Raw genomic sequence first — 9,793 nt, 5'->3', positions numbered from 1 at the left:
AAAAAAAAAATGAAATGTTAATTAAAAACTGGAAAAAAAGCCGGAAAAAAAATATATAATCTTTTCTTCAGCCCACACGATTATATCCGCAAAACAGAGTGCTTTCCAGTTTTTAATTAACATTTCATTTTTTTTTTAAATAAAATGTTGTTTGTTATTTTTTTTACTTATTATTTCCCACCCCCCTTTTTTTCATATGTCTATAATTTTTCTTTATTTTATTCTTCATTTTGAACTCATCTAATGAGTTCTGTTTACTTGCAGCTTAAGCGCAATAAATGAAACTTATTGTTTCTCTTAACTTTCTTAGTGTTTTCTTGTATTTATATATATATATATATGCTGATTAACTTTATCTTCATTAATTTTTTTTAAAGCAAGTCATATGGTCTGCTTCTAACATATCTAAAAAATGCTGGGCAGAAAATAAAAACTTTTCTAATTTACTTTGTGCATTGCAAGATCTGCAGATCAATTATAGAATTTTACAATTAGCCAACGGCCTATAGAAACGGATCTTCGAGATCCAAGATCCGATCCACGAGATACAGCTTCCAACCGGAAGTTATTGTCAACTAATCATTTCACTGAGGCCTGCAGAATGCCATCACAATATGCAATAGGATGTAAATCTTACTGAATTTTGTTATTCAGTTATTATATCAACAAAATTTAGCGCTTTAGTTATAGCTTATCTACGGTAAGAACTCCCCCTCTGCAAAGTCTGGGTCTGTCTGATGCCTTGGAAACAAGAACAGCTCATTTCTGGGAGGGTAGTTTCTCGTCACTCTAGGACTGTGTATTGCAAGATGCCTTGTGTGTAATTCTTAACTATTTTCTTTTATCCAGCAACTAGCTCCAGCTCTCAATTCGATCCCATTGATACCTTTATTCGAGTGTAGTATTTAGTAAGTAAAAATGAGTTCGAGATGTTAGATATTACGTTACTATAAGGGTCTGTTGGCCTAAGCGTAACAACACCAATATTGTTTTAGTTTATTTTTATGTTAAATTTTTGAACGATATGTTAAATTATTAGGGTCCGTTGACCTTCTTTCTGGTGTATTTCAATGTTTTCGTTGTTACTGTAACATTTTTAACATTTTATTTCTATATACTTGCTGTCAAATTAAGAATTGTTGTTGTTCCATTGTATTCGGCGAATGGGCCTAGGCCGCTGTAAAATTTTCCTTCACTCTAGGGCTAACACAGTAGACGGAAGAAAAAAATTTCATTTATCTCCCCAACCCTTAGCTAAAAACCTGGCAATGACCCTACACTTGATCCTACTTGAGGTAGTTACAACTCGTAACTATAGTCACAGCCACGGTTCCAGATGGATGGCAAAGGGAGTCCTTACTTCAATCAAACTATACATCAAACTTCTAAGTAATAAAATCTAAAAATCACTACGTTACGTAATTTGCCGCTGTGCATAATGCTTTTTACTAACATGTTTAAAATTAACATCGTGAAAAATCAGTTTCCCTCCCTAGTTTTCGGAATGAACTACTGAAAATGTAGAAATAAAAACAATGTTTTATTATTATGCTCCGTGTGGTGATTTTATGTGCTTTTTGGCCAATTTTATGCGAGTCTTGGGTAAAAACTTATATAATTTAAGATACATTTAGTTTTTTATGACTTCATCTAATTCTATATTTTCAAATCATAAATTGTAATCTTATAAAAATCTTAATTTGTTTTTAGAGAAGTTTCAGTGGTCATATTTGGCTTAAGTGCAATTTGCATGCTATGCTACACATTTATGATACGAATGGAACATATCTGGATTCAATTTTTGTTCTTCTCTATACTAGGGTGAGTATCATTTTAAAATCAATTTTCTATGAGTCTCAGTTATTAATTTTTTATCATTTAAATTGTAATCGTTGTATAGAGGAGGTTAATGATCACAATTAAGGAATATCTCGTACGCGAGAGGTTGCTTTCATGTTATAATTGATGTTCTCAACTGTAATAGCTATATACAGTCCCTGGCGAAGTTCATTAGACGCACTATAAGATATGTAAAATCTTAATTATTATGTGACACTATACAGCTTTTTTGGCTTTACGCAGCTGGAACCGGTTTGCATTTGCTTACGTTAATGTATCAATTGGTTAACTTTGTAATGCAATACTTTAAAAATAAATACAGATAGGAATACATGAAAAGTCTCCCGAATAAAACCCCATTACATGTATGTTTAAATATAAAAGTATTGCCTATAAACTCGTGCAAACCATGTCATTATTGAAAAACTATAGTGCGTCCAATAATTTGACCTAATTATTACAATATAATAATATAATGCCTGACGTAATAAATAAATATAATACATCGTCTATCTATATATATATTTCTCTTACACGGCACCAAAAAAAAGCCTCATTACAACTCCCCGAATGGCAGCGTTAGAAAATCGACCAATGATTGCTGCCAAAAATGTCACATGGCAAATGTCACATGAGGTGGCTCAACATATAGCGCTTTTAAAAACGGAAACAATAACCAGAGTGAGCATTATCAGGTTGTTCAATTCAGATTCATGCCCTAAAAACATGATAATATTTAATTTAAACTCAATTAGGAATTAATTAGGCTGGCCTTCTCCATGACTATAAATAAGTCACAAGGTCAGACTTTTGAGAAAATCAGTTTAGTATTGACTAAACAAGTTTTTAGTCATGGACAACTTTATGTTGGCCTGTCAAGAGTTAAGTCATTTGACAGCCTTTCAGTAATTGCTCCAAGATGCCAAATCTATAATTGTGTTTTCAAAGAAATTCTAAATGCTTAGTGTTAATTTCTTAGAGCTTTGCAGAAAAAAATGTTTTTTGGAAAAAATTTAATTGAAACTTCTATTGGCAGTAGGCAAGGGGAACTGCCAAAATCAAAACTCCCCGATTAGAAATGCAGCATGGCGACCTCCACGTGGTATTTCTCGGGTAATGCTAACAGCCATGCATTTTAATTTATTGTATGTAAAACATCCTTATTTTGTTCTAAAATGTTATGTACTTTATCACAAATGTTAATTAATATAGAAATTGATTTCAATAATGCTGATCACCAAAAAATATTTCATTTGGCGATAAAACAAATTTTTGTGTTCTTGAAAATGAAAGACTTTTTGAGGGTTATTATCTCACAAGGAAAAGTTAGGGTTTAAAGTTTATATTTTTAAATAATAAAATTTTTTTCTAAAACTTTCAGAATTTCTAGCATTAACTAATTTATTATACACATTTAGTTGAATTTAGGTGAGTAACTGCAATATTTGATAATTTATTTTGCTAATATGTTTCTCATTTAGCTAATGTTTTGATTTTTTCACCATGTACAATCTAAATAGCTAATATACTTTTTTAAAAGCCAATAAGAACATTGATAGAATTCTTCTACATAAGTACAATACTATGTCTTTGATGATAAAATACTATGTCTTTGATGATAATATACTATGTCTTTGTGCTAGAACATTGTGTTCATTGGCGAGCGAGCGCAGCGAGCCATGGTTCACGGCGTGAACCACATAGGATTGCGTAGCAATTCTTGGGGGTTGGCGAGCGTTAGCGAGCAGGGGGCGGAGCCTCCTAGTATTTATATAATACATCGTCTGAAATTTATCCAATCGTTAAATTTATATTATATATCGCCAAATTTAGTCAATTGATACACGATCGTAAACAAGTACAAACCGGTTTCTGTCACGTAAGAACAATAAAGTTGTATAGTATCACCAGATAATTAAGATTTTACATAGAATCTTATAGGGCGTCTAATAATTTGTCCAGAGACTGAAGTATTTCTTCTTGCTCACAATTAAGAAGGTCCTTGGTTCGATCCTCGGGCCTGGCAAGGTTGACTCAGCCTTTCATCCCTACAGTGGATCGATAAAATGAGTACCAAGCAGGTTGGGGACTCAACTTTGGGGGATCCGCGTTCGGCTGACCACCCAACCGGAACATCAGCTCTTGCACCCCAGACCCAAAGGTCACGAAAACTGAGATGAGCCCTGTAGGTCTTGGCCCTCTATGGGCTGTCATACCACTGAGTTTAGTTTAGTTTTATAGTATACATTATACTGCTATTATGTACCATTTAAACTGAATTTTTTTGACACCTTGACTGTCTTTAGTGTAGATTGACAGGATTTTTTTTATATAATTACAGGGTATTAATGACTGGTTACATTCCGGTTGGCTTTGATTTTGGTGCAGAAATCACATATCCTATTCCAGAAGCAATGTCTGGTAGCTTATTGAACGCATCAACAATGGTATGGAATTAAATATTCTTAACATTGACAAACAGAACAAGCTAAACCATTTAATCAATTTATAATTCTAATTATATCTAATTTTAATTCTGTATAATTTTAATTCTATATATATTTTTAAGTTTCTCAGAAAAATTTATTTAACTTTAAACTTAACATCAGGTTTATTGAGAATTGTTTCGAGAATACACAGGGCTTTTTGTTGTACCACTTTCTTGAGTCAAGTCGCCTCTCCGTAGCTAAACAACCCAAGTAACAATTTTTGATGGCCATGTTGCAGTGCAATTCATGATGGTCCAACATCATTTGATGGTCGGCATCATCCATCATTTTCCATTACGTGATCACGGTTTTTTATATACCAACAAACTACCGTCATTCCATGACGGAAAATGCTACTTTAATAATATGGTGGTTAACCATCAGGAGAAGTTTGACTTTCATGGATGAACGATCCATGATGGTTCCAACTATACATTTTAGTGATGGTTAAATTGGAATTCTTGTTGGTTCTCAGGAATATACCATCAAAACATTTGCTTTTTTTATGTTTTACTATCATAAATCAGTCTGAATTCCTACATTGAGATGATGTTTGTTCGTGATCGTTCTAACATTTGATTTCTAAGATACAACGATGGAAGTTCTTGATTGATGGTCCATAATGGTACAACAATCCATTTCCATGATGGCATTGCTTTCATTTTTAAAGAAAACGAAAACGTGAATTGACATTTTTTGCAGACATTTAGTGTAGAATACTTAGCTTAATAAGTAAATAAAAAGTTTTTAAACTCAAAATTTGTAACACTGGAGTTAAAGATAGAAGTAAAAAGAAAATTGTATTACCTCTCGTATGGTTAAATGTTATTGTAAATCAATAAAATTGTACATCACGTATCAGAAACCATGAATATATGATTTTTTTGCAGGTATTCAGTATCATCCTAACAAATGTTGCATCATCTTTGATACAGTCTTACGGTGATTTCGTATCGAATTTATTTCTTACAGTGTGCATTCTTGTTGGATTGGTATTTGTAGGTAATGTATTCATTTTTATAATTATCTCTTACAGTAAATATAAACTCACTGTGAAATTATAATATGTAAGGTAATATATGTAATGTATTTTCTGCATACATCTTTTATGTAATTTCAGTCTGATTATTATTAATCTAATATTATTTGATTAAACCTTGATATTTTTTAAACCTAGATATTTTTTGAAAAATAATTATTTTTAAAAGAATAATAAAGATCATTTTTTATAATTAACATTTCAGTTGATTAACAAAGACCAAAATATCCTATCTCAAACCCAGCATCTATGGTGAAAATATGTGATAAAACAGCTGAATGGTAGGGTACACCCTAAAGAAAAACGGTAAAAAGTGATAGTACTCCGAGTGCAGCATTCGTAAATTCCTTTTTACCTTAAAATCCATTTTTATAGTAATTTTTAATTGATTACAGTGATTTTACCGTAAATATGACTGTAAAAATTATGATGTATCAGATTTGTTGTTCACTAAGATTTTACGGTTAAAAATATAGCCACTAGTCGGAATTTTTTACAGTATAGCTGCTTTCTAAAAATTAAAATCCCAACTGTTGATGCAGAAGTGGTGAAAAAAATTTTTTTAATATTAATTTCACTTTTTTTGCAAATTGCCATATTTCCGGAGCTTTTTAAGCAAATCAAAAACTTTTTATACCCTGTTTTTAAACTTGTTTATCGTAAGATAATTCTAAGTGAATAAATAATTTTTCATCAATAATTTTTATTATTTCTTTAATAATCGAACGAAATTTTTAAAATGTTAAACACTGAGTTTATTTTAGAGAATTAAAAACTTTCAAATATGACTTTTTTGTAATTTTATAACTCAGAAAATCATATCTTTAGAAGAAAAAAAAATTATAAAGCTTCTATTCACTTCTTTCACATAAATAGCATAGTGGAAGAAAATTCCAAGTGGCATTCTGAAAAAATTAGGATTTAAAAACGTATTATGAACGGTAGAATGCGTAGAAATTTATGTCTCTCTAATGCTAAACGTACTTCGTAAACAGATTTATGATGTTTTTAATATTTTCTAAAAATGACAAGTCTAAATTCTCAAAAACATAATTTGAGACTTTCTTTCACAATTTTAATACCTAACTTTTTTTTATTGACAGTGTTTATGAAATGTGAGCTGAAACGAACCACGGCATCAAATGAAGAGAAGCAAACATGATTCCTATTATGTCATCTTATGCCAATTCACACCATTCATGCCACAAAGGTTAACTAATCTTTGAATAAAAGTCATGTGATACTTTGTCATCCCATTACGAATTACGTACTTGAAAACCACTTATTTTGGAACTGAAGTCAACTTAGATATTGGGAGATCTGCATTTTAGTATCCTACGATAAATAAATAACACTATGCAGCATGAAAAATGTTCTGTAGATGAAGAAATATGTTTCTTGTACGTGTTTGACTAAAAATATTGAATTTGTAATCATTTCTGTTTACCCTGAACCATTCTCCCGAAAATCATCACTTCTTGCTTTGCTACTTTACGTATTTCAACCACACTCGAGGACACAGGACAAAGAAAAACACTCTCATTGACCGTGTCACCATTGTCAACATCGCGACTCTGGCAATGTTTTTGGTGACAAAATCTTGTCTCCAAACTGTGCCGAAGTTTCGCTGCTCTAGATACAAAAGGAAGCAAAATATCAGACAATATACTATACATTTGGCTATTTTCCCTTTCAAAACAAACTATTTTAGTTTTGATACGTAAATCAAGAACATTTCGTTTATACAGAATCACATAGTTTGATCTAAAAGACGAACATTGACACTTATCGAATGCAAGTACACTCTATTTCCCTTGCTTTATTGTTATTTCTTTGTTTACATAGTTGACTGTAAAAAGATGTAAGCAAATTTTATTCTTTATTATCGTTAAATCTTTTCTTTTAAACTCATAAATATCATAACTCAAATGGTTTATTATTCTCAACAGTTTACGAGTTCACGTGACTCCTAGTATATAGTTTGTCTAACGTAAGAACTCCCCTAGCCATTCGTCTGGACCCGTGGCGGTGACTATGGTAACGAGGTATATCTATCTCAAGTAGGGGTGCGAGGTAACTACTTAGGATAGGTTTTGGGTCGGATCGACGAGAGAACGGGAATCTTTTTCATCTGTCTATTGTGTTAGCCCTAGAGTGAAGAGAGAAGCTAACCTCCCTGAAATGAGCTATTCTTGTTTCCATAGCAGCAGAAGGCCTAAGACTTCGTGCCGGGGGGAGTTCTTACCGTAGACAAACAGTACAGGGATTTCCAAAATTCGACCGACACATTCCGAGGAGTTGTAAAAAGCGTCAAGAAGAAGAAAGCTTAGAATAGCTTTGAGAGGAATAATTTCGAGAAAAACGCATTCAAGCTTCGAATCTAGAGGACACGAAAGGTGGAGGTCTGTTGAAGTTTGTGTCTAACTAAATTAAATGTAAACACGGTATTCACTATAAAGAGCTGAGGATCTTTAGAGACTTCAGGGCTCGAACCTATCACATTAAATCACTCTTCCCTGATCAGTTGTTTATTGAATACACCATGCTGAATCCACTAACAGCTGACTCACGCCATGTTTTTTTTAAGCATATATGAAATCTTCAAGCTACTCTGGTGATCATTTTTACGTTACTATAATCTATGAAATAGTGTTAGAAGACACCACTTCAAGCAACCCCAGTAAAAATTAAACAAATAATTAAATTTTTTTGGACACAGAAAATTTCTTCTTATAGTTGTTTTACTGCACTTGTCATAAGCTGCAGGTTTTTTTTCTTCGATTTCCATCATCTTGAATATTTTTTATCGTCCCTATGAATGTCGTTCGAATTTTGGAACAACCAGGTTCGGTTCAATATCGGAATATTGAATGGAATTATGCTCTCAATATGAAATATTGCAAAATATGGTTTGTGTAAAGTTTAGACTTCATATGCTTTATTTAAATAAAAAATTCTTAAGTAATAAACCTGTTTTTAGTTTTCATAGTAATTTGATTTACAAAATAGTATTATTCATTTATCCCTCACTATTTTTTTAAATCAATGCGCGAAATTAAACTTATTTTATAAACAATTCATTTTCTCATTAGAATAAGTTAGTCTTTCCGTATTTTAACATAAAAATCATTTTTTGCCCAACATTTTCGAAATACTACCCCTGTTCCCTTTTATGTCTGAAATTATGCATGAAGGATGAAAATCTAACGGATATCTATTTTACAAAATAGGTAAATTATTTAAAATGTGGAATTTTATTTGTGGAACCAGTAATCTTTTGATTGTTTCAAGTAAACCCAAGTTAAAAATGCATTAAAATTATGTTTGTTTTAAGATAAAAATATTAAACACCCATGCAAGACGATTAAACACAATATCATTTCACTATTACCATTATGAAGTTAAAGGTCGAGGTTATGCAGTTTAACTATGCCGTTAAAGGTAAAAAAATGACATGTTTCTCTTTGGCGTTTAAAACAAGGTAAGAGAAATCAAAAGATTATACAACTGCGTAAAATTCAAAGTGGAATGAATCAGTTTTAACTTAGGAAACGTGAGATAGGTAAATTTGCAACATTGTGTTGATCTCCCCAGTTCAATGTTGACAATCCCACAGTCGCTTTGGTAAATGTCCGAAATATATGGTAGGTCTGTGCCACTGCCTATATTGCCCGGTATTCCCTACACTGATGTTTATTTATGGTTCAGTGCCTATGCCCGGTATACATTTGACCTGTACTCCGAACATTCATGTTTTTCCTAATCTATTCTTAGCAGATATTAAAATATCGAATAAATATAATAATATCAACGAATAAATTAATATCTAATCAGATATAATAAATATTTCGGACATTCACCAAAGCGACTATGTGATTGTTGACATTCATCGGTGAAAGTCGACATTCTCTTGATTTCGGTCCTTCACGGTAACAGATACACCTTGTAGTCTAAAATTCACTCCTCATGCAGCATAAATAGCAAAACCTTTTTTAAAAACATAAACAAATCTAAGCATTAACAGTTCAATAGTGATCCTCCCAATCTACAACTTAATGACAATCATCACTCAGTGATGATCAGAAGTTATTCAAGTCAGCAGTGATCATCAATATGCAACATGATCATCCATATGCAACATATACTCGTAAGTCAGCAGTGATCATCAATCTGTAACATACACTCGTAAGTCAGCGGTAATCATCAACATGCAACATGATCATCAATGCGCAAAATACACTCGTAAGTCAGCAGTGATCATCAATATGCAAGATGATCATCAATCAATATGCAACATACACTCGTAAGTCAGCAGTGATCATCAACATGCAAGATGATCATCAGTACGCAACGTATGCTCGTAAGTCAGCGGTGATCATCAGCCTGCAGGAGGTAACTAATTTAATTCGTGATAAAAATTAAGTCT

General features: G+C 32.1%; 1 protein-coding gene across 1 annotated transcript in view; it reads left to right on the top strand.

The window, feature by feature from the left end:
* Nucleotides 1-8,351, top strand: part of LOC107453521 (choline/ethanolamine transporter flvcr2a) — a gene marked incomplete in the record, with an annotated part of 26,886 nt that extends 18,535 nt beyond the window's left edge. The window contains 4 exon segments of the mRNA XM_071178318.1: nt 1,711-1,821; nt 4,181-4,286; nt 5,219-5,330; nt 6,471-8,351. Of these exon segments, the coding sequence (XP_071034419.1) occupies nt 1,711-1,821; nt 4,181-4,286; nt 5,219-5,330; nt 6,471-6,529 (388 nt within the window).
* Nucleotides 8,352-9,793: the final 1,442 nt, after the last annotated feature.

Source organism: Parasteatoda tepidariorum, chromosome 3 (assembly GCF_043381705.1).
Source record: "Parasteatoda tepidariorum isolate YZ-2023 chromosome 3, CAS_Ptep_4.0, whole genome shotgun sequence".
Lineage (NCBI taxonomy): Eukaryota > Metazoa > Arthropoda > Arachnida > Araneae > Theridiidae > Parasteatoda > Parasteatoda tepidariorum.
This window is presented reverse-complemented; position numbering and strand designations above follow the sequence as displayed.